The 25,181-nt window shown below is 40.3% G+C and overlaps 1 protein-coding gene across 1 annotated transcript; it reads left to right on the top strand.

Annotated features, from left to right (window-relative positions):
- Nucleotides 1-6,360: 6,360 nt before the first annotated feature.
- LOC147205053 (excitatory amino acid transporter 1-like) lies at nt 6,361-24,880 on the top strand. The gene is made up of 10 exons (XM_086110943.1): nt 6,361-6,548; nt 8,980-9,174; nt 11,913-12,050; nt 19,379-19,583; nt 20,594-20,636; nt 21,319-21,587; nt 21,933-22,166; nt 22,235-22,429; nt 23,171-23,305; nt 24,001-24,880. The coding sequence occupies exons 2-10, from the start codon at nt 8,991-8,993 to the stop codon at nt 24,203-24,205; spliced, it is 1,608 nt and encodes a 535-aa protein (XP_085967069.1). The 5' UTR covers nt 6,361-6,548; nt 8,980-8,990; the 3' UTR covers nt 24,206-24,880.
- Nucleotides 24,881-25,181: the final 301 nt, after the last annotated feature.

Here is a 25,181-nt window from a genome sequence, read left to right as displayed (position 1 = left end):
CGAACATTGTGGGCATATGCACCGAATCCACTGAACACCCTCCACTCGACTCTTGTGACTCAAATTTCTCCCAGTAAGAACATGTGTGCTCACTTCTCTGTAGTGTGAGCATCAGGCTGAATTACGTGTGCTGTGCCATTGTGTTCAATAAACAGTTAACTTTACCTGAACTGTCGCTGTTATGTGGATCCACACACGGCACAACTCCAAACGAGGTAGTGACCTATTAACTGACGCTGGTCCGCAGGTTAGTGGGCTAGCCAGGAAGGTAGTATTTTAACCCACAACCTCTGAGCTTTGAAACAGAAGTGCTCACCAATTCGAGCATCATGATATCATGTTAGTCAAGACTTACAAATCTTGCTTAGTCAAAACATACTGTATATTTGTGCAAGTCATTTTGGTCGCTGTACCTGTTCTTGCATTAGCATCGCTGGTGGCATCGTCTTCTCCTCACCAGCCTCTTGCCTTCAGGGATGAGGCGTTCATCCAGGCTGGATAGTGGCTCTTGAAGGCTGGACTTGGGCACCCTTGATCTAAACCATGCAGGATAGTGGCACATCGAGGACTAGATGTGGACACCTTTGCTCAAGCGCAAGAATCATTGAATCCGTGAAACCCGTTCTAACACATTTAAAATAATCATTCGCAATTCCCTATAACCGGTCTATGTATTGTCTATATTGTCTTCCCAAATAAACACATAACTGACATGAAGCTCAGTTAAGTTTTTTATCAGCTACCTGTGAGCAAAATTGTGGAGTTGACATTGCTTTACTGACTTTGTTGGCCTTGCAGTGACGGATTAAGTGGGACATTGTAGTTGTTGTGCCTCTAATACTTTGTATTTGAGTCGCAAACCTTGCATGTTGCCCTTCTCTTTTTCCTCAATTTTTATCAAAAATAATCCTTGAGTCCAAGTGTAATAATCTTGTGACCTCCTCCAGGAGACTTGCTTCTTGAAGTGACCTTTACACTGCACATCGTAGCATATGTTTGCCATATGTAATTCCAAAAAATATTTTTTGTTCAAAAACTCAGTACAGTAACATGAAAACAGATTTTTTTTTATACCGTAACAGGTAAGATTTGTCAAGTCATCTAGTTCAAGTCAAAGTCAAGTTCATTCTCATGATGAAAGTCTTTTCACAAATTTTGCACCAAGGAAGCCCCAATTCCTATAATTGTCCATTTTAGTCGAGTCAAATCAGGTGATTTGAATCCCTAACCTAATAAAATAGTAACCTACTCTTGCAAATGGAAGTTAAGTGAACAAAATCCAAATCAAAATAGGTCATTGCTCTCAGTGAGGTTTATTTTTCCTACTCTCAAATGGCTGAGACAGATACTGCCCTCTGCATAGACTTGTGTGTGTGTGTTTGTGTGCCTGTGTGAGCGTGTGTGTGTGTAAGAGATTGCTGATGCAACTCAAAATATGGCTGCCAAACATGCACTCCCACCACATGAGTCACGAGTGATGCATTCAACTGTCTGGACCTCTTCAAAATTCCTACTAACAAAGCAAGACTAAAACAGAAGTATATCGTTACAACACCAACATTTCACTACTCAAGAAAAACAATGAGCAGAGTCTCTCTCGTGGTTCTTTTTAACTTGAACCAGCCAGGACACCAACAGTATTTTGTTGTGCTAGCATAAGCGTCGTTGCTAATGTCACAGTCATGCTGTGTTTGTATAAAATTTGGGCTGAAAATGATCAGCCACTGAGGATATCTGTAAGAGTTATCATTTGTTTTTAAATACAGTGGGAATGCCTTGCCTTTGTAATCTTTGTCCTTGCTTACTAAGCTTCTGTGACCATGTTGGGGAATACACTAAAATAGTCTCTGCAATTGAATCAATCACAAGATGTGTCATCTTCTTGAACAAGTGAAGGTCACACCTTTAACATGCACCCCATTTATTCCATCGAAGAAAATAAACTGAAAAATAACTATTGTTGTTATAAACAACTGTTGTTGTTATAAAATTCATTTGTAAAATACAGGCCTTCCTGCGAATAAATGATTCAATTAAGTGTCATTATTTGTGGTCAGGAGATACATGATATTATTAAAATGTAATTGCTCTAATAAAATCCTTCTCTCATAAACCCTTTGTTTAAACATTCCACCTTGAAAAGACAAAAAAAGACATGTATAATGTGACATAGTTGCTGGTCCCGCTCTCTGGAATGACCTCCCACTGAACATTCGGCAAGCCCCCTCGCTGCCCATCTTTAAATCCCGCCTCAAAACACACTTGTATTCTTTGTCATTTGACTCAACATAACTCACATTTGATCTTAGTTTTACTGTTTGGTGCTTTCTACCATCTTTGTTACTGATTTATTGCTTTACTGTTGTATATGTTAGTTGCTCCATGGACAGCACTTTGTATGCAGCGATGGCTGTTTGAAAGTGCTCTATAAATACAGTTGAGTTGAGCTGAGTTGAGATGGTATGATTATAAAAATGTATTTGTTCAAAAGGCGGCCCGGTAGTCCAGTGGTTAGCACGTCGACTTCACAGTGCAGAGGTACCGGGTTCAATTCCAGCTCCGGCCTCCCTGTGTGGAGTTTGCATGTTGCATGTTTTCTCCGGGTGCTCCGGTTTCTTCCCGTGTTCCAAAAACATGCATGGCAGGCTGATTGAACACATTAAATTGTCCCTAGGTTTGAGTGTGAGTGCGCATGGTTGTTCGTCTCTGTGTGCCCTGCGATTGGTTGGCAACCGGTTCAGGGTGTCCCCCGCCTACTGCCCGAAGACGGCTGGGATAGGGTCCAGCAACCTCCGCGACCCTAGTGAGGATTAAGCGGTTCGGAAAATGGATGGATGGATGGATGGATATTTGTTCAAATAAAGGCATTGCTCGTGGTAGAGACTCAGCTCCATTCATTGAAGCCAACACAATGTAATACTGCAATAGACACAATGCTTCAATCAATTTTGGCCAAGTTTATCATTAATTTGACAACACCTTACCTGCAATAAACAAGAAGGAAAATCCGGAAAATATATTCATATGCATGTATATGCACAGTGTGCATAGTATTATAAAAAGGCATTTGCAGAAATGAACGCTTTCCACCTAATAAATGCTTTATCTCTCACCAACGCCTTAGCTCAATTGATTGTGGAAATATGTACAAATAAAAACCCAATCAGATTTATGAATCTTATAATTTGCACATATAAAATACTTGACACACAATCCATCTCAAATAGTTTGTTACCATTCACTTGGAAAAAAATGAACGCCTCACCTCAAATAGACACCTACTTTTTTCAGCCAATGGAAAAGAAACAGGAGAAAGGGGACTGAAAATATGTGTAATATCAAATAATATTAGAATAACATGCAAACCTGTTACCTACCCCGAAGAGATGCCGAGCAAATTTACAATTGAGTAAATAAACACCTAATGTTTGCTGTGCAGGCTGCCTGCTCAGCAAACATCCACTTAAGTGATTGTTCCCACTTTCCATTTGCATTTACCACAGGAAGCCCTGGAGCAGAAGAAAAATAATATTGTTTGATCAATCATTTTCCAGGTGACGCTGAATAATTACCTTGAATAAATGCAAGATCGTTTCCTTGTACAGAACACTTAGCAAACGTTGACCTCATCTGCATTCAGAATCATAGATTTTGCGTAGCATCAACAATGGCTGTGTTTTGGAAATGTGCTTTCAATTTTATAATGATAATAATAATAATAAGAAGAAGAACAAGAAGAATACCTCTTCAAATAAAAATTAAAAAATGAACCCTTGGCAAATATTTGGTTCAAACAAAGACTGAACTTTGCATGGCACACACACTTTTTTTTTTTATTTTTAATTGATCAGCATAACTTTTATCGGCCATGTTCTGACATATGCATAAGCGAGAACAATGAGCAGATTCTTCTGTCCACTGAAGTCATTGACACACCTTCATACCATCTATGCATTCTGGATGACGCAACTCTAAAATGCGTACCCTGTCAGACCCACGAGGTCTTTCATAGATTCCGCAAATGCTTAAGAGGCTTGAGTAAGTCAAGCACCCCAGAAAGGGAAACATTGTACTGCACTTGAAATGTGGATTCAGTTACATTCAGTTTTTCCAGATGATACCCCCAGTACATGTCATCAGCTCTTGAGTACTCACAATACCAAGTAACCGATGCCGGTATTACTTTCATACCAACCTCCTATGCCAGCCCCGAACAAATCTCTGAACCATGGGAGACTGGGCCTTTAACTAGTAGTAGTAGTAGTGATTCTAGTAGTACTGGTAGTCATATTTTGATACAAAAAAGTTTGTATGAAACAAGTGACAGATCATTTAAAAAAAAGTTCAGTCAAAAGACAGAACATTCACTCCACAATAGAGATTTTAGTTATTTTTTAAAAAGTGCAAAATAAAACTGACAACTCTTTGAGTTTTGGTTTCCGAGCAAAATAAAATGAAGTGCAAAATAAAACAGGTTCAACTGACACTATAAAGTTGGCAATAAATGAGGGTAGCACTCTATATAATACAAGGATAGGTCATATGTTGCCTGGACTCCATTCAGCAGGATAAAATAGAAAATATTAACGTACTGAATAAGAACAACATTGTATTTTTCTCAGATGAAAGTAAGTTAAATGTGTGTAATAAGTAGATGCATTAAATACTGTCATAGAGAAAGAATACTACCAAAATTGAGTTAGAAAATAAATATACAATATGTTGGAAAATGGACACTAATAAGATGATGGACATGGATTAATTCAAAAGAGAAAAATGCTGCCAGGCATGCCAAAACTGAGTTAACAAATAAACATACAGTATACATCCTTCTATCCAGCCACTTTTTATTCAAGGGTCGTGCTGGAGCCGATCCCTGCTGTGTTCGGGCAGTAGGCGGGGTGCACCCCGAACTGGTAGCCAGCCAATCGCAGGTCACACATAGACAAACAACCATCCGTGTTCACACTCAGACCTCGGGACAATTTAGAGTGCTCCATTAACCTGTCACGCTTGTTTTTGGAATGTTGGAGGAAACCGGCGTACCCGGAGAAAACCTACGCAGGCACGGGGAGAACATGCAAACTCCGCACACGAATTGATTGGATTGGATTGGATAAACTTTATTGTCAAATGTACTCTATGTAAAACATACAGCACAGATGAAATTTCTTCCCTCTCAACACAAAACAAGAGGAGCCGCTGCGGGTGTCCGCGCCGCCATCAAAAGAAAACTTAACAAAAAAAAAGACAAAATAATACAAAACAACACATGAGACACAGACAATCATGCACTCTTAACCGCTTTCCTGCATACACTTTGTTGTCTGAAGCAGTTATAGATGAAAGAGGAGCGAATCAAAGTGTCCTTTTCACCAGTGGATCAAAGACATCATGCTGCAATGTGCACACGTCTGCTACAAGCTAAGCTTGAAAGCAACAAGAAGCTGTAGCATCCATTAACGAAAAAGAGAGATTGGCTCTCTTCTCCTGTCCTGTCCTGTCCTCCTGAACCCTGCACCTCTGCTCCGTGAGGCGGATGTGCTAACCAGTCGGCTCACCGTGTCGCCCTAAACATGTCCATTTTGGTTTAAGAAAAAACACACTCATAATGCCCATTAAACAATATCAACCAGGGGTGTCAGACTTATTTTTGTCGCGGGCCACAACATTGTAGTTACGGTTTGCCTTGGAGGGCCGTTATAAATTTGGGAAATCATGGAACTTGACATGCTTGATTTGCTTTTGCGGGAAACATAAAATGATGTGGCGGGCCAGATCTGGCCCCCGGGCCTTGACTTTGACACCGGTGGTACAAACCTTACAAACATGTATATGTTCAGAATTTGGGCTGTATTTTACCAATACGTTTGACCAAATATGTTTAAACGACTTTATCAAGACGTTCGAGCAACTTTGTCAATGCGTTTGAATGACTTTGAAGTAGGTTCGAACAACACAGCCCAGTCAAAAATATTTAATCCACATTGGCAGTTCCACGCTTTCGTAAATTCAACTCAATTTGATTCAGTTAAATTGAACGACATCTGCTCAGAGAGCTCCTTGTTCTCCAGGCAGGATTCTGCAATCAGTTCCAACTTATCAGGCGTGACAAAAACCTTTGAAAGAGGCAAACAAGAAGTTCCTTTCTCTTCTTTCCTGCTTGGAAAATCTCTTTATTTCTCAAGCCCCCCCCCCCCCCTCCCCGCCAACAAACCCTTCTCTAATCACCTCCCTCCTCTACCTTGATTCCCATCCACCTCCTTCCCTCCCCTCCCTTCCCCTCCACCATCCTCGCCTCCCCACTCTCACCCCCACAAGGCAACAACTGTGACTCCCGTGGCACCGCCTTCATTTTCCCTCACTGGCTCTTTCACGAGCAATGCTCCCCCTCGCTCTCTTTTCTGCCTCTCCTCTCGCCCCAAATCCTCATTTCTGCACATTCACTAGCACAGAGTAACCCTGTGACCACCACCGACCCGACCCTCCTCTCCATCCACCCACTGACAGAACTTTCAAAACTCCACCAAAGCGTCTCAAGTCTCAAGGTACGAAAGCAATTTTCTTATCATTTTCAAGTGTTGTGCGACATTCTGGAGCTAAACTACATGCTTGTGCGCCTGCGTGTTTGGGGGGCGGGGGGCCTGCAGGACGCGTGGTGGTTGTGTTTTGTTTGAGGAAGTGTTCCGTCAGTTTTTCCTCCATGCCACATGTGCATGCCCCCTTTCAATGCGTTTTAAAGAACTTGCTACGTTTTTTTAGATGACATTTGTTAATTAAGTTTGGACCTTTTTTTTCGGTGGATTTTAATAAGGCGGAATGATCCGCAGACTGTAAAGCAACGGGTGGAGCATCTTTTTCCTGTCTCAGATTTGATAAAAGTCCTGAGGAAAACATGATGCAACATTTTTCAAGGGCGTCTTATAATCAATCAATCAATGTTATTATTCTTCGAAGTATTCGGAGTATTCGAAACGAAAGGTCATTTCAAGGGCAAGAAAAGTGCAGCTTCTTACCGGTGACAGATAGCATTAGTAGTAATATTATTAATTAATATTTTATAATTAATTAAGAATTAAGAAGCTGCACTTTTCTTTATGGGTGGGGGGGGACTTTTAAGCAAGTTGTATGATTATTTTATGTTGAAGGTTTTGTCAAGCGCTTTGTTACAGCTGCAGTTGTTTTGAAAGCACTATATAAATAAAAATGTTTTGTATGAGGCACAATATGGTTGTCAGCTTGGATCATTGAGTAAAGTAGCAGCCTATTTGGAATTTGTTACTTCCAATTAACTTTTAAGAAGATTTAACATAGGCCTTGATGTAAGAAGCCATTACTGTATATATAATAAGTGATCTAAGTCTAGTTTCACCAGTGGTTCAGAAACTTCATGATCACAGCATGAATGACATCACACACTTCTGCTACAAGCCAAGTGTGAAAGGCATTTTCCCCCCAGCAAAACCATTGTCAACGGAAAGCGCTGGAATAAACGAATAAAACCGTGTTAAAATGTTGTCAATATTTTGACAATTATGGACCTTATGACATTTTAAAGGCTTCAAAAAAAGCAGTCAAAAATATCCAAACTTTGTCCATTGTTCCGATGAAATGACCTATAATTCAGTGTTTGTGCAAATCGGTGTGCATCTGTTTTGGGACTAGTAAGAGCAAAGAAAAGCATTTGGAGTCGAGATAAACATAGGGAACGACTACGACTGCCATAAAAGTCATCTGTGCAGTGCGACCCTCGTCTGCCTGTTTGTTTGGCTACCGAAGATTCCCACACGTTGCTGGCAACGCACTACTGGCTTATCCTGGTAGACGCCTCCCCTCCGTCTCCCCCCATTCATGCTGAGGCAACACAAATTTTACTGCAGTGTATAATTTTCTTCCGCGTTGGACAAATTTGTTGAAACTTTATCTGCATGTTCCCAAATACCTCAAAATTATGTGCTATAAAAGCAATTAGACCGACAACTTCTCTCATGAAATGCGCAACAGTACAATATTAATAGAGCTAATAAATGGTAGAATAAGTAAACAGGTCTCAATATTAATCAAAATGTTGTGCAAGGTGACACATTACGATTACATTCCAAAGAAACAAAATGAAGAATGGTGCTCAAGGCTCCCATCAGGTGCACAGATGTTCACTGTTTCTTGATAATTTCTGGTATACCACCATGTCCCGTCCATACCACGGTGAAATTATTAATCTTATATTTTATTATCTACGTGTTTTTTTCCCCCTCAACTACAGGGTATATATGTAAAAGTTATATTATGGGTTCACACTGATGAATTGGTTTAGTGTTGAATCAAAGCAGCCATCAAAGCAGCCCGAAGATGCCTCCTTTGTTTTTCCTGATGTGACCCTTCAAAGTTTGGGCACCACTGGTCAAAATGGAGACTCTAACCGGTTACTGTATTTTTGAATGAACTAATTTGAACTTGTCTACAAATTCATTTCAATTAATTTTTACTTTTTAAAATTTCATTTTACTATGAATATCTCACAGGGTTATTTTTAACCAGTATTAATATCAAATTTATGAACTTGAAATGATATATATATTTATACACATATATTTAGCTTTCCCTTGAGCTTTATTTTTGAAAACTACATGAAAATAATATATTTATATATAATATTTATGAGTGTAAATGAGGATACACTGAGCTTCCATTGATGGACTTGATTGTTTTCCAAAGTAAAAGCAGATGCTTGCAAATATTTTGATTCAACACAGAAGAAATCTGTCCTCTTTTATGAAGGACGACAGAAATTGGGGAATAATTTCTGTTGAAAGGCTGAACTCAAAGGATTAGGGAATTTTAAGTTTAGCATTGGCTCAAAACATTACTCGTTTATTATGTGTTATTCGTTATTATTATAGCCCACGCGGAGCTTTAGGGAATTCCATCTGAGAGACTGTCTCCTCTCTGCCTTTGACGTTTTCTACCTTTCGGTTGTAGACAGTTCCTCTATGATGCAAGCCAACGGGGAGGACCCGCAGAGAGCACGACGAGGCCGCCGGCAAATCCAGGCCAGCATCCACTCCCGTTCGCTGCTGGCTAGGAAGAGAGTGTCGAAAATCAGCAAGAATGATGTAAAGGGCTTCTTCATAAGGAACATCTTTGTCATATTCACTGTGGCAGCTGTCATCATTGGTGAGTAGGAAATGTTCAAATGTCGGGCTGTTTGGAAATGCAAAAAAAAAAAAAAAATGCCCTGAAAGAACTCCGGACGTAAAACTGTTGCCTTTAATAAAAACTGTGAAATACTGCTAGTAGTTAGTGGTCATTTAAAAAATTTAAAATGTAGGGCAGCTAATTTTGTGCCGGTCCCTGCCAGACCGATTAATATCAGTGCAAAGCTCCGTCTGTGCTGATTCAGTGAATGATGCCCCTTTGGGCAGCCACGTATTTAAACTGCAGTTGCAGCGTTGCACCGCTATGGAGGCGCTATATCAACAGCAGTGCACAGGAAAGACTCGAAGCAACTACGAAAAAGAAACAGATCGAATCGGGGGTTTTCCCCCGCTAGTCGGTGCTATCGGCATCCTGATTATTCCTGGCGGGTGGAACAAACAGGTAGATCTTGTTTTGTTTTTTTGTTGTTGTTTTAATAACATTTAGGATTTTTAACATTGCAGATATAGTAGGGAAAATCAGCCACTTCTGTAAAAAGCGACCTCGCGAGTAGCAGGGTCACATCCAGGTAAAACAGAATTGATTCTTTCTTGATTTTCATGCATGGTGTAATGATAAAATGCTCACAATGCAGTTTGTGTCAGAGTGTCTGCAGCATTGAGACCAGCTATCTTAGAAATAAACTTCCGCAAGTGAGGGCTAAACTTAAACCCATTTGGACCTCACCCCACCCATGTGGCTGACATTGGAGTGATTTGGAATTAACCTACGAATCATGGTGTGGCAGGAAGTCAAGCGGGGGCCACCCACGCGCGCCACATCTGTAACCCGACTCGAGTTACGGCGCACTTGTGAGTCAACCACTGTGGGTTCCACTTCAGTGAAAGTGCATTGCGGTGACGTACATCACAAGAAAACCATGTGCATCCATTTTCAAACAAAGAATATCGTGACTTGATGTCCAACTTCAAGTGAATTTAGACCAAAAGTTACATTTTTTTTCCTCCTTTAACTTATTTGACAATCTCTACAATGTTTCATCTATATACTGTACGTTGTTTACATTTATGTGTAATAATGTAAATGAGTAAACTAATTAAAACTAACAAAAAGAATTGTCCGCATATTTGTTTAACTTTGCGAATGAGCGAAATTACTCAAACCATCCCAAAAAAGTAAATAAAGGAATTCAAACGTACATAACTGTCTTGTTGTCTCACTAACAAATGTACCTAATAGCTAGCTAACTAACAAAATAAGAAACTACAGGAAATCACAACATACACATCCCTTAATAGATGTACAAACTACATGAAGAGCAGGCTTGGGGAGTAATGGAATAGATGTACGGGTGCTACATATTGAGAATACAAAAAAATATAACTTTATTCCATTACAGTTACAGAAAAAAAACATGTTATCAGTTCACGGTTACATTTATTAAAAATGGGGATTGTTTCGCAATATTACCTTTTTAAACACGGAAAGAGTGACACCGTTGTTGATTTGAGCCCTCGCCGCAACAAGTGGATACATTGTCACAATTGTCGTGTAGTTCAATGGAGTGCCGTGACTCCTGTCACTTGGCGCAGTGTTGCTGAGAACAATCAGGTGAAAATGTCCAGTTCCACACGAAAGAACGGAGGAAGTGGTGACCGCTTTTCACTGTTTGGAACATGCTCTCTGAATTAAGGACCGAGTCGCCAGTCAGCCATTGTAATGCATTGCTGATTGTCCCGTTAACGGCTCTTTGGCATTGTTGTAGAGTTATTCAGCCAAATGCCTCATCGCTGTGTGGCGATGCACTGTTCATATTCAGTCTTACTATTCTGGAGATATGCAAAGATAAAAAGATGGGCCCCTAGACGCCGGACCGTATTTACTTTCGTAAATGCTGTACCACTTGGCGTCATTGGTGCATGTCACTCAACATCGACCTTTGTGCGTGTGCGTGTCACATCACGGATGCATTCCATTCACATTAGAAGTCACCTTTGATTTTGTAATGTGAATGTGTGCATGAAAAGATTAGATTCAACAAAATATCCGAATTAGGCACCACACCCTGCAGAGTGAGTGTAGCCTTACTACTCTTTCTCCTGCCGAATAGGCAACGCTCTTATCTTGCTACCTAAAAGGCAAACTAATGAGTCAAGGGACTTCATAATTTTCATGTTGATAGAGAAATCTATGAACAAAATTGTATCATGTTTAAAGTTTCGGTTAATGTCTGGACATGCTCAGCGCAGAGGTGTCGGCCGTTTGGGCGCAGGGCCTTTTCTTGAGTAATCACGTCAAAGCAAGGTGGGCGAAGGCTAGATTCAATCGCAGAGTGGGGATAAAAAAATTGGGAACAAAGAGTTGTTGAATACCAAAAGACAGTTTGGGAACAGCTGTCGCGCCCAGGTGGACATTAGTCATCAGCAAAGTCTGTGACTTGTGTATTCGGGTAGATCAGATCACTACCGAGAGGCCGGACCGGGGGGCGCGGTATGCAAATTTCTGGGGCAGTGTCTTTCTTGTATTTTGCAATAAAAGTTCGAACCGGCGGAGAGGGAGCCGAGTGTGATCGCGGAGCAACTAAACCGTCGTTCGCTCTCAGAGATCCACTCCCGCCGATATTGAAGACAATTTTCCTGTGTGCCGAGTCATTTCTTTAACTTTGTCCGAGAAAATCTCTGACACATGTATAACTTTGTTGAATTGTGTCCTGTGCATAAAATTAATGGTTGACTTTTAATGTGACATATGTGTAGGTATCATTCTGGGGTTTGCCCTGCGGCCGTACAAGATGTCCTACCGTGATGTCAAGTTCTTCTCTTTCCCCGGAGAGCTGCTGATGCGGATGCTACAGATGCTGGTGCTGCCGCTTCTGGTGTCCAGCCTCATTACAGGTCAGTCACCGCAATGTGCAGTATACTCGAGAACAGCAGTGGGAAATACAGTATAGGGGACCAGCCCATCTAGCATTGACATTATCAAGAGTACTGTTGTATTTTTCGCATTAAAAAAGAAATGTAACATTCAAAAAATTGTTACGGATTTACTATTTTTAGTCAGGTATTTCATTACATCTGTATTTGGTTTTTTTAAACGATTAGACATGGCTAGCATCAAAACTAAACAATATTAACTTTATATATTGAAACAAATGAAGTACAACTATGATATTGCCTTTTAATGTTGTTTAACAGATTAAATGAAAAAGATTTTATTTTTTGCTTCAACTTTACTCGGAATGCACCTAAAAAAAAGATGACACTTTCATTCCGTGGCTTTTGTTCCAAATATGAATCAAATTACTTCATGCACGTCTACATCATTGCACTCTGGGTCTCCACTCACCACAGAAGACTAATGTGCCTATACGAAAGTTTTGGGACACAATTTATTAACTGCTGTATTAATCAATCAAGAAGTCTTGGATTTTAAGCCTTCATCTTCGACATGTAATAACTTCCAGCATAATCTGCCGCTTTTTCCAACATCCATAACACTATGTTTGGATAAATCTGGTGAGTAAGATGTGTATCAAACTGAACTGGAACAGATACGGACAATATGGGGCTCTGTTTTCTTAGAACAGTGGCTCCCCAACATTTGACACTAAGTACCACCCCAAAAAAACACCAAACTCTCCAGGTACTGCCATCATGACCAATATAAAAATGCAGGAGTATAGTACACTTTTAGTGTTGTGTTAAAAAAAAAAAAAAAAAAGAGAGGCTGATCTTCTATTCACAGTTTATATTGTACGGAATACAAGACAGTGTTACATTATGTCGTTTGCATTGCACTTTAACAGTGGTCTTAAACTTTTCCTAATCATAAGAAACAGCTGTACTTAAATAATGACTCCTTCAAAATATATTCCTGCGTAACAAGATTCAACAGTGGACTTTTAAAATCATAGTACACCGGCCGACATCCAGCTATTGGGGTGGCCATGGATGTATTTAAATCGGTATTATCATCAAGTCATTGTTTATTTAATGAGCAAACACATGTACCCTATATGACTTGCTTATTGTAATTCAAGTGATGATTTGATTTGACTTGGTTGAAATTAAATGGGTACTTGATTTGTGTCACAGTCACTTGAGTGATGCTTAATACTTGAATGTTAAGACTTCAGACTTTCTTATGACTAGCGGATACTTGCACCTCTGCTGGGAGGTGTGCAAACGGTGCAAGCATAATGGACAACAGAGTTTGTTTAAGGTACAATGAACCATGTTAACGCTCGTTGCTTGGACCAAAATGTTTCCATCTTTCCCACTCTGTGCAAGTGCTTTTAGGTCACAGAAGGAAGATAAGAAATGGCAGATGAACTCATGATCGATTGACTGAGCAAACACATGATGTAGCTATTTTGCGCAGTCATGGTGTTGACAACGGTCTTGTCGTATGTTTTGACGTGCAGCAAGCATATAGTGCGTGACCGGGTCATTGAGAGAAAGACGTAATTGCCGCCTGCAGGGACACAGCGCAGATAAGACAATCGACTTTGTGCTCTGCATGGAGCGGAGCGCAGTTTAGCATTCTGTGACATCATGTCATGTGAATACTGTGAAAATACTGGGGCAAAACAACAACAACATGAGGAGGGTTTTTTTTTCTCATTGGAAATAATTAAAAATAATTAAATTCAAAATCAAATGGTGGCCTCCAATAAAACCTTAATGAACTGCACAGGTAATGTTTCAAGTAACATTTGTAACCACGATACAAGTGTAAAAAGAAGCTAACCACTGTAAGATGTAAAAACAACAAGACACGTTTCCCACAAACACAGGGGTCCTTGAGGGCCTCTGTCCAGCTTGTTTTACATGTTTCAATGAAAGCGCTACAGTAGCCTGATAATGATCCTGATTCATGAATTTGGTGTGTTGGAGGAGGAAAACATCTAAAACATGCAGGATAGTGGCCCCCGAAGACTGGGGTTTGACACCAGATGTAAAAACAAAATAAGGCGAGACACCAAAGCATAGGCAAATAATGTCTTGTCACATTTTGAGACAATAGGTATCATGTAAGTATCAGAAGATTACCACTGAAAAATCTCAAAGCAACAAATGACCTTTCTTGAACATAAATTGTAAAATGAAAAAAGTGAAAAGCATAGGCGAGTCGCGTGTCAACAATTAAAAAAAAAAATCAGTGTCACCCTTGTGTGAGGATAAAGTGGTTTAGCTCATGAATGGATGTATTATTAGCTATGATGCAAGTGTGCAAAGAATTTCACTATGCCAACAATCTTACTACCGGTACTTTGAATATGAGTCTACTTCCAAGCGCCACAACCCAAATCTCTCAAAAGATAGCTCCATTGAAATTGTTGCAGACGACCACAATGTAACGCAGTAGGCATATTTAAAATCTTTCTTACACATACTGTAGTCAAACTACCCATAATGAGTTGGATGAGGCGAACAGTGACCAATTATATTGAATGACTGTGTTTGAGTTAAAATAGACACAGGCTTCCTCGAAACGAAAGAAGAGGCAATTATCCATCAAAGTGAAACTGAGAAAGAAAATGCTCAGTCAGTGGAATTTGAAGACAAAGTCCCTTGCACACACTCGTCTTTGGCAGTGTTGTATGAGGCTGATTGAACACACGAAAGAAAAAGAAAATTTAAAAAATTAAAGAGTTTCTGCCTATAATGTTGTGGCCATTATTCGTCAATGATTAGAACTTTTTGGTCAAGGAAATGCAGAGAAAAAAAAAGAAGCCTACTTGATCATTGATGTTAAGGCTGCTTTGTTTTAGTGTGTGCCAAATTTTCCACAAAGTCATCGAGGATAGAGGAACTATATTTGGTAACTTCAACTACACTCAGTAATTGGAACAGTAAGGATACAACATAAATACGGCATAAGATATCTCTGTTTCAGTATTTTTCCCGTGTTTTCACATCTGGTGGGAAAAAAAAACACCTCAGTCTTCTTTTTAGGCAGGTAAAATTCAGGATCTTGAGAGAAGTGACATTCGATACTACTGATCGAATTAGGCTTTTGAAGATCAGGACAGGATTTTTGGGGCCAAACAACAATCGGTGAGTTAAAAAAACAAAACAATAATCTCTGATGGAGCAATTTAAAAAATATTTTTTAAATAACTATAAAAATACAACTAAATACTGAAGTTGAAACCTACGACTATTTGGGCACTTTCATATAACTGCCACTTGATCCTGTTGTTTGGGGCAAGTGATCTTGCTGCATTTTGAATCACTGTGGTTGTGTCTTTCTAATTGGCAGACGAAATGTTTCTATAGATTTCTGAGTTTAAAATGCTGTAAAATCAATAAGGACGTTTGTTTCTAACTATGTGTCTGGTATTCATGTTTTTTTTAGGGTGTGTGTGTGTGTGTGTGTGTGGCTAAAATAGAGCCCAGTGACCTATTTTCGCCCCCGCTTGAGTCATCCCACTGTACTATACAAGTACTTGAGCACCTTCAAACGCAGCCGCGGTTATCCGTTGCAATTGCAACATGCAGTTAAGCTAGTGAAGCTAGTCTCTATGCCGATGCCCCGAAAATGCATCTATGCCTTGTGCCAGTCAGCCTTGAGTATGCTTATAGCACACAGACGAAGGCAAAAGAGCAAGGTTAGAAAAAAAAATAGGGTCATAACAGCCAGTGTGCGGATATTGGCTTTGCGCTGGCATGGGTTCTTTCAAGCGTCTGGTGGTCATGGCGTGGATGATGTGGCATATATTCCAGTCATCGCAGACTTTAAGCGAATATTCAGTGTAAATTGTCAGGCGATAACGGGGTGGATGAGGTTCCAAAAAGTCTGGACCACTTTGTGTGCCCCCAACTTCAACTTGTTCCTCTCTGAAAAGGGGTTTGCATTTGTAGTTGTACCCCCCACCACCCTTCTAAAACTATCCCTCCTTGCTCTCATTCAACCCTGCCTCTTTCATTCTTTTGTGTGGAAGAAATTAGTGAGCTTCCGTATGTTGTTGCCCAGACGACAGTTCAGGGATCATTTTGTGCGTGTGTGTGTGTGTGCGTGTGTAGGAAGACTAAAGTTTTCCCAGGCTTGTCAGCAAAAGGACAGAGAGGAGAGGCATGAATGTGTTTTTAAAAAAAAATTCAAGTGACCATACCACAAAAATGAATGACATGTTGCTGCGAATAAGCATGATTTTGACACAGAAACTATATTTTCTTTGTCATTATTTCCAAATTGATGAAATGGGCTTGGTTTTGGATATTTTATTTTCATAACAACCCTCTTAATGTATTTTCTAAGTATATAATACAGTCAAACCTCGGTTTTCGTCCATAATCCGTTCCAGAAGGCTGTTCGAAAACCGAAACCAGGCTCTTTAAAAAAAAAATGTTTATTGAACATGTCTGCGCACAATGGAAAGCGACACGAGGTAGCGCAGTTCCTCGTCTACCCGAGGGAGCGTCACTTCCTCATGTAAGGAAGGCGGGAGGAGTCAAGTGGTGCATTCAAGTGCGCTCAGTTTGTTCGAGAACCGAAATTTGTTTGTCATCCGAGGCATGAAAAAAATGAAATTTTTGGTCGAAAACCAAATTGGTCAAGAACCGAGACATTGGAAAACCGAGGTTTGACTGTATACCCAAACACGGCTGATGTGTTGTTCCAAGAAGGCTGTCTTTTGGCACAACATCCCATATTTTGTCATAGTTCTAAGCCAAAGCATTTTGGTTTGGAATTTTTCAGGTATTTCAAACCTTAATGAATTGAGAAAAACTGTATTTTTAACGCCACCAAGAAAATGTTTCCACAAAAATTGCCGGCATGCTGCGTCACAAAGGCAATGTTTGCTCCAGAAAAAAATGTTCTTTTGTCATTATTTCAAATTCCGTTAGAGGTGTGCTGTGCTCAAACCAAAGATGGAATGCTGCTTTGTTCTTTGTCTTATGTGAATTTGATCACGGGATACAAACGGAGCTGCTTCATTCACGTCATGCCACAATAAACAAAAGAGGCTCCTCCTTCCGCTCTAACAGAAAAAAAAAGTATGTCAATCAGGTGGTCCATGGTTGTAAGTGCATTCTCACACACGCGCACACACACACACACACACACAGGTATTGGGAAACAGAGTGACGCATATGAAAGGCCGACATTCATCTTGATTCCAACTAAAGGGAAGGCTTTGCCTGTTCCTGTTCGGGATGAACATCAAGGCCATAAAGGTGTCACATTGGTTCCCTTTTATTCGGAAATCCACACACTCACTATTTCTCTGACCACCAGTGTGAACTGAATGCTGTCACAATGATGAAAAGTGATTTAAAAAAAAAAGTTTTGAGTGCTTCATTGACTGCAGCACTCATAAAACTTGGTTTAAACATTGTCTTGTCAGGGAGAAAAAAAACAATTATTACCTGCATGACAATGTGGTATAAAACCAAATAAAACCCACAAAGGAAGTCTTATAAGAGACAAAGGGCTTTATAAGGAAAAAAGGCCTTTTTGAAAAAATTTAAGTTGCCCATTTTTAATTCAAATGTTTTATATACAAAGACTAGGTCCTAATGGAGAAAAAACATTCTGGAAAAAAAAGTTGCATATTTGAGCGGAAACAATTTGACAAAATGTTTGTTTTAGGGTGATAATGTATTTTTTCATATTTAAAAAAAAACAGCATATGTAGGCTTATATATTTTGAAGAAAGCTGTATTTTACAAAATGATATATTTTTATATTGTCTGAATTTTGCAGATAATTAAATTTTATAAAAATTCAAACCTTGATTTAAATCTCAAGCGAGCACCGAGGGCAAGCTCTCATTTCGATGGGGTTGAGAATACATAAAAGAATGGATTAAAGTGTAGAGTCTGGCAGCATTTAATTATGATTCCACATGAAGTGGCCACTGCCATGCGGTCACTCCTCAATGTTGTGTGTGTCAGATGCCAAAACACGCTTTATCTTTTAGCCAAGTTGGTCGAGGTCACTGTGTTAATCGTTAACTGGCATCTTTGTGCATACCAAGCAGTCACACTTGGCTTCCTTTTGACCCTCAGGTTTTAGTAAATGACTGAAGTGTCCACGTTTGAAGGAGGCTCCTCTGATATGCTTTCAAACTGTGAGCGCCATTTAAAATAGACAAAAAAAAGTTAAGCGGATATGATCGTTCCCTGGGTGCTGTCCAGTAGGTGTTGCTTACCCGCCGTGTAGATCAGAGACAGATTGTATTTCTTACTGCGCTTTGTTCCTTGTAAAATAGTTGGACAGATTATGGGGATGGGTGTATTCCATCTATAATTACAAGCATCTTTTTCTCAGGCTCACTTCATGTCTGCTCGTCGAGACACACCACTTTTTTTACATGTCTAAGTATGCTGCACTCTTCTTTTTTTCATATTGCCAATACAAACACAACTGTGTTAATTATTAACAAGCCATCTCTTTTTGAACAACCTTCACTTTCTCATAAACTGGTTTGGAAAATAAAATAGGTGCTATGTTGATACTCTGCAGCAGCGTCCCCGTAAGTAAGTCGTATGTGCAGCAACTGTCCTCATGCAAAGATAGCCACAATCAGGATGTCGAAGCATAAAACACTAAAATACCTCTCATGATGTACATTTTGTAGTTAAAAAAAGAAAAAAAATCTATATGTTCAGGGGAATATATATTATACATACACACACAGTATATATATATCCATCCATTTTCCGAACCGCTTGATCCTCACTAGGGTTGCGGGGGGTGCTGGAGCCTATCCCGGCCGTCTTCGGGCAGTAGGCGGGGACACCCTGAATCAGTTGCCAGCCAATCGCAGGGCACACAGAGACGAACAACCATCCACGCCCACACTCACACCTAGGGACAATTTAGAGCGTCCAATCAGCCTGACATGCATGTTTTTGGAATGTGGGAGGAAACCGGAGCACCCGGAGAAAACCCACGCAGGCCCGGGGAGAACATGCAAACTCCACACAGGGAGGCCGGAGCTGGAATCGAACCCGGTACCTATATATATATACGTTTTCCTTAAATAAAAGATGTATTTAATTTATGATATTTGATTCATGAATTTATAAATTCATAGCATAATCTGGTTAATAGAGCATATGGATTGTTAAATATTATAAAACTGCATTTGGATCAAATGCGCTCAAAGAAAAGCCTCACCTCAAATAAGCACTGAGGGCTAGGAAATACACAAGACACATTATTTCGGGGTGGAATTCCAATTGAAACTGCGTGACTTTTCTGATTTCAGGCATGGCCGCACTAGACAGCAGCGCGTCAGGTAAAATGGGTATGAGGGCGGTCATCTACTACACCAGCACCACGGTTATTGCCGTGTTCATCGGCATCGTCATGGTGGTCGTCATCCACCCCGGTAAAGGCTCGAAGGACGAGTTCACCACCACGCAAAAAATCGACAGTGTTAGTCCCGCCGACGCCTTCCTGGACCTTATCAGGTATAGATGGACTGTCTCATAATGTTTGTAAACCGCAGGTGCCAGGGGACTATCAGGTGGCTAAAATAGATTCACTCCCACTGACTTGAAATGAAAAGAAAATGATAAAAACCTATTGTGCTTGGGCTTGCGCTATGGGATATACCACTTTTTTTTCAATTTCCTATTAAAAAAAATATTATAATAATTAACTAGAGGTACAAGCAGCTTTGAAGGACCCTCACAGCCCAGGCCACTTTGGGGAACTGGCATGTTGGGGTACTGGCACATCAAAATTTGAATTTCGGGGAAATGGAACAATAAACTTCCACAAAAATGATGTTTGTTTGTTGTTGTTTTTTTGCCAGGCCTGATGTGTGTGCGGAGGTTTTCACGCTCATCTGGGGCCTCTTTTTAAGGTTTCTTTTTTTTCCTCCAAAATGGGATTTTGAGATTTTCCCTACTCAGTTCTTTTTTTTGTATGTTTTTTTTCCGTGGTCAATTTGGAGTTTGGACCCTGGGATGTCACCAGCCTTTGTGAACTGTGGGCCAGTGAAGTCTTATGGGCATAAACATAATTCTTCATGACAAACAATCTGGTTAAACTCACCTGGGAAAAAACCCCCATCAAAGTTAGGCCTTTGGGGTAGATCTACAAAAAAATTAGTGGTGTATGTAATAGCTCAAGGGCTACAAGAAAATCTCCTGGAGCCCTATGCTCAATCCAACAAGGAAGGAATCTACAAACTAATTTTTCATTGTAGTGGTAGTCCCACCTACTGGCTAAAGTCTGACTTCTGCTTTGAAACAACAATAACAAGCATTTTAAAGGCGCATTAATCCACCAGGATTGTCTCTCTGACTCAATGTAGCGTCATCCTTATTCCTTTGAATTTCTTGCTGTCCACACTCAACTCAAAAGGGACACGTCGTATCTACTTAATGTTCCTTTCTATTGACAGGGTTGGGAGGGTTTCTTGAAAAATGTATTCCGAGACAGTTACTAGTTACTTGTGTGTGTGGTTTTGCAGGAACATGTTCCCTCCAAACCTTGTGGAAGCGTGCACCAAACAGGTAATGTGTTATATTTATTCACATGCTCTTTTCACTTTTTCCTATTACTTAAATTATGATTGAATTTGATTACTTTTTGTTTATTGATTACCAAAGTTCAACTACAGTGGATCCACTACATTCATATAAACAACACCAATTTTAATTTATAAATAGTTGTGTTGCATTAATTGTGTATGTGCGTATGTGAGGAAAATTTTTTTTGAAAAAAACCTAAAGAAAAAAAGTATTATTCGTAGGAAAAACAAGTAATTCTTTGAGAAAAAAATGTCATCTAGTCATAAGAACAAAGTCCTTTGTTTCAGAGAAAAAAGTAAAAAAAATTTTTTTGATGAAATTTGCATTTTGACAAGCGAAAAAGTCATATTCTCGAGAGGTTGGGCACATTATACACGAGTGCGTTGTTCACGGGATTTTATGGTAAGTAGAGTAGCTAGAATACCTGTAGACAAATGCAAATGTATTGTATTCCTACTTCCACTATAACATGAATGAAGACGCGTGTTGTACCTCTATGTCTGGAAATGTTTGTTCCATATGCTTTTCTTTACAGATGTAGTCATATCCCGAGGATCGTCAAGGCACTGTGAATATATGGCAAGCTATTAAATTGCCACTGCACTGCTACCAGCATGACTAAAAGCTTCACTGGCTAACCTGTCGGCTCTCACTTTTCTTTCAGTTCAAGACACAGTATGCCAAGAGGGTGATCCAAATCAATGTGACGGTCAACAAGTCGGTGTTCCTGCTCAACGGGAGCCAGGTGATGACAAAGGAGGAGATGATCCCTGTACCGGGTGCTGTCAATGGGGTCAACGCATTGGGCCTGGTGGTCTTTTCCATGTGCTTTGGGTTGATCATCGGGAAAATGGGGGAAGAGGGACAGCCCCTGAGGGACCTCTTTGACTGTCTCAGCGAGGCCATCATGAGGCTGGTGGCCATCATCATGTGGTACGTCTAAATTAAACTATCCAATGTCACATAACTGTTTTGAAATGTATTATTTACTAAAATTCAGGATCTTTCTTGATCCATCTACTGTGTGTGTGTGTGCGTGTGTGCGCGTGTGTGTGTATGCATGCACTTGTGAGTGCTGACTCAAACAGTGGCATACAAGTTGAGAGACATCAGAGCGAAGGAGCATCGCGATGAATGATAATGAAATACAAACATGCATGCAAATGACCGTTTATCAAGTCACCGACATATAAAACAAGAGAGTTGCTGTTGGTGGAAACGCAAGTAATTATGAAGCTGATGGAAGACAGAAAATCCATAGAACCTTTTTTGGATCAGGTATGCCCCCATCGGTATCCTGTTCCTGATCGCGGGTAAAATTGTGGAGATGGACGACATCTCATCAATGGGCGGCCAGCTGGGTATGTACACAATCACCGTCATCTGTGGCCTGCTCATCCACGCTATCGTGGTCCTGCCCACGCTCTACTTTGTGGTCACCCGAAAGAACCCCTTCATCTTCATCTTGGGGCTGCTCCAGGCCCTTGTCACGGCTCTTGGAACATCCTCCAGGTTTGGTGACCATTCTTTCACTGTTAACAGGGTCAGGGTATGCGCTAATGTGCTCATTTCTACCGTAGCTCTGCCACGCTGCCCATCACGTTTAAGTGCCTTGAGGAAAACAACAAAGTAGACAAGCGTGTAACCCGCTTTGTACTACCCGTGGGTGCCACTATCAACATGGACGGCACCGCCTTGTATGAAGCGCTGGCGGCCATCTTTATCGCTCAGGTGAACAACTTTGACCTCAACTTTGGGCAGATTCTCACCATCAGGTAAGTGCCCGCACACACTGTATCATTTCTGTACTGCTAAGACAATAGACCAGCAGTTCTCCAACCATTCACACTAAGTTTCACCTAAAAAAAATATATTAGCTCTCCAAGTACCACCATCATGACCAATATTATAACACAGGAGCATAGTTGTAGTGTTCATTAAAAATGAGACAAAGGTTTTATTTCTAAAATGTATATTTAATAATATTGCAAACCCTGCAACTTTATTAACAGTTTGAACATTATCAATGCTCTATTGCATTATCACAAATATACTATAGGTACCAGAGGTGGGCAATTTATAAAATTTGACCGATCCGTCATGTGTTTTTCATAATCCGTCAGCAGCCTGGCCACCTGTCAGTTGGTCACTTTGTCATATTAATGTATACTAACCGCGCTTACATCACCGCTTACATCAGTAAATTTCATGAGTCTGCCTGGCCGTCAGTCAGTCAGCCAGTCCATCTATCGTCAGTCTGCCAGATCTAAAAAAAAAACCAAAAAACACTTCATAGTACAACAACTTCCGTCAGTGCTTAGTCCGTGACTTTTTTTTAAAGCTTCCCATCTTTCGTCAGTGATCAGCAAAACGGGTTTGATGGAATTCCCACCTCTGCTTGGTACATTTAAAAAAAAAAAGCTATTCACTGCTGTGCACGCATGCTTGGAGGTCATTTTGAGTTAATGTGGGTCAAACAGATGACCATAAAAATGCCTGCATTTATTTTCCTGCAGTATCACAGCCACAGCAGCCAGCATCGGAGCAGCTGGAATCCCCCAGGCGGGGCTGGTCACCATGGTGATAGTGCTCACGTCTGTGGGCCTACCCACTGATGACATCACACTCATCATCGCCGTTGATTGGTTCTTGTGAGTACTTCCTGTACCTAGTGGTCAAGATTTATACTTTCACACAGAGATCCTGCAAAACTGGCAGCGTTTGCAGACATTATTAAGGACTCTTCTCAAACAACCTCCCATAGCAGAAAACTGCTGGGCCAGCTTTGATCTCCATTAAATGTCAGGTGTTGTTTATACAAACAGACTAAAAAAAAAATCTAATTTTACATGTAGTGTAGACGAGCTTGTTATACTACCTCCAAAGATTGAAAAATGACCAGGTCCCACAATTCCATTTTAGATGCCATTTAGAAAAAACAGATATGAAAAAAAATGTTTCAGAGGTGCTTCTGACAATCCCTCTAAAGACTTTTAAAAGGGCTTCTAATACTACTTCCAAAGGCAAAAATTCAGCCATTAAAAAGTCAACTCCAGCCTCATCGATCCGTCCAAGGTACTGTTGGTACAAAACGGTGGCATGGGAAATTGGAGGAATAATTACTGCTTTTTCAGGCAGCTTAAAAGGGGCATGCAGGGTATTTCTTTCATAACATTTTGACTTCGCATGTTATCGGTTTCGGGTTTCAGCATAGCTTTTTGAGGGTAGTACAGATGGTCTCAGCGATTTGATGATGCGAACAATATGTGTGAAAACAATGCCTCTCTTTCAATGTTTTGTTACGCAAATGCTTTCTTCATCTGCCTCCTATTTGCGCTTGCCACAGGGACCGACTGCGTACTGCGACCAACGTTCTGGGAGACTCCATTGGAGCTGGTATCGTGGAGCATCTATCTCGTCACGAGTTAGCCCAAGACCCAGAGGAGGCCCACTTGGCGGCAGCGGAGGAAGTGGACAAGAAGCCCTACCGACTCATCTGTCAGGAAAACTTAAATGAGAGGCCCATCACTGACAATGAGACAAAAATGTAGTCCATTTTTGTTGCTTTAATTCGGTTCTTTTTTTGTTTTGTTTTTTTTTGTAGTTTTTTACAAGGTCAAAATCTTCCATTATCAGAATTTGACGCTTCATCCAAAACGATCAAAGGGTGTCAGTCAGGGCTCTGGCGTCATCTTGTGGCTTATGTTTTTCAGCCAGTTGTTGAAGATAGGTTGCACAGAAACAGTCCAAACCTGAATTCTTGAAAATAGTTGGGGTTCCCAGCACTCTATCCCATGTTGTCTATATTATTTGTCTACCAATAGAAAAAAATGCTGTATTCTTGCTTAATTGATTGTAAATGACAAAAGGGGAGTTTTGTTTCACATTTATTGCAATACATTTAAGACATTGTGTATAGTGTATTCCATGATATGTTTTTTTAGGTTTGCCTGATGGGAATGTTTGGGAAACCTTGTTGTAGAGGATCGTTATATGTAGATAGATAAATGTGTACGTTAACCGTAGTCAAATTGCAAAAGGTTACTTGAGGATTATTCTGTTGTAAATCCAGTTACCAAATTCTATGTTAAAATGTGATGTAAAGAGCCAAATTATTGGGTTAGTTCATTTGTTTACAGTCATTGCTGTCACGTCCACAGGACGCACAGTGTTTGTAACTGTACGTTGTATAATGATTTCTTAAAATAAAGGCGGAAAAATACTCATGTGGTGTTAATGTGTAAAGTGGACTCCTGCTTTCTCTCCAAACCTTTCAGCCCATTCGCTGTCCTTCAAATGAACACACAACACTATCCTACTTTCCTTTGACTTAACTGGTCCTCGTCTCAGAAGAGTCTTTTTCAACCCTAACACTTTCCTCCATCCGCTCCATCGTCAGCACTCCCCATTTCTCTGTACGTTCAAGTCCAAGTTGATCGACTTGAAACCTAACCATTCCACTGGATTACATTCCATTCGCACACTTGTACTGTGTATGACAGAAAATTTACTCCAATTTTAAAATGA

This window comes from Hippocampus guttulatus, chromosome 5 (genome assembly GCF_054856545.1).
Source record: "Hippocampus guttulatus isolate MCC_2025c chromosome 5, RoL_Hgut_1.0, whole genome shotgun sequence".
NCBI lineage: Eukaryota > Metazoa > Chordata > Actinopteri > Syngnathiformes > Syngnathidae > Hippocampus > Hippocampus guttulatus.
The sequence above is the reverse complement of the archived record's forward strand: the minus strand, read 5'-3'. Positions and strand labels throughout refer to the sequence as shown.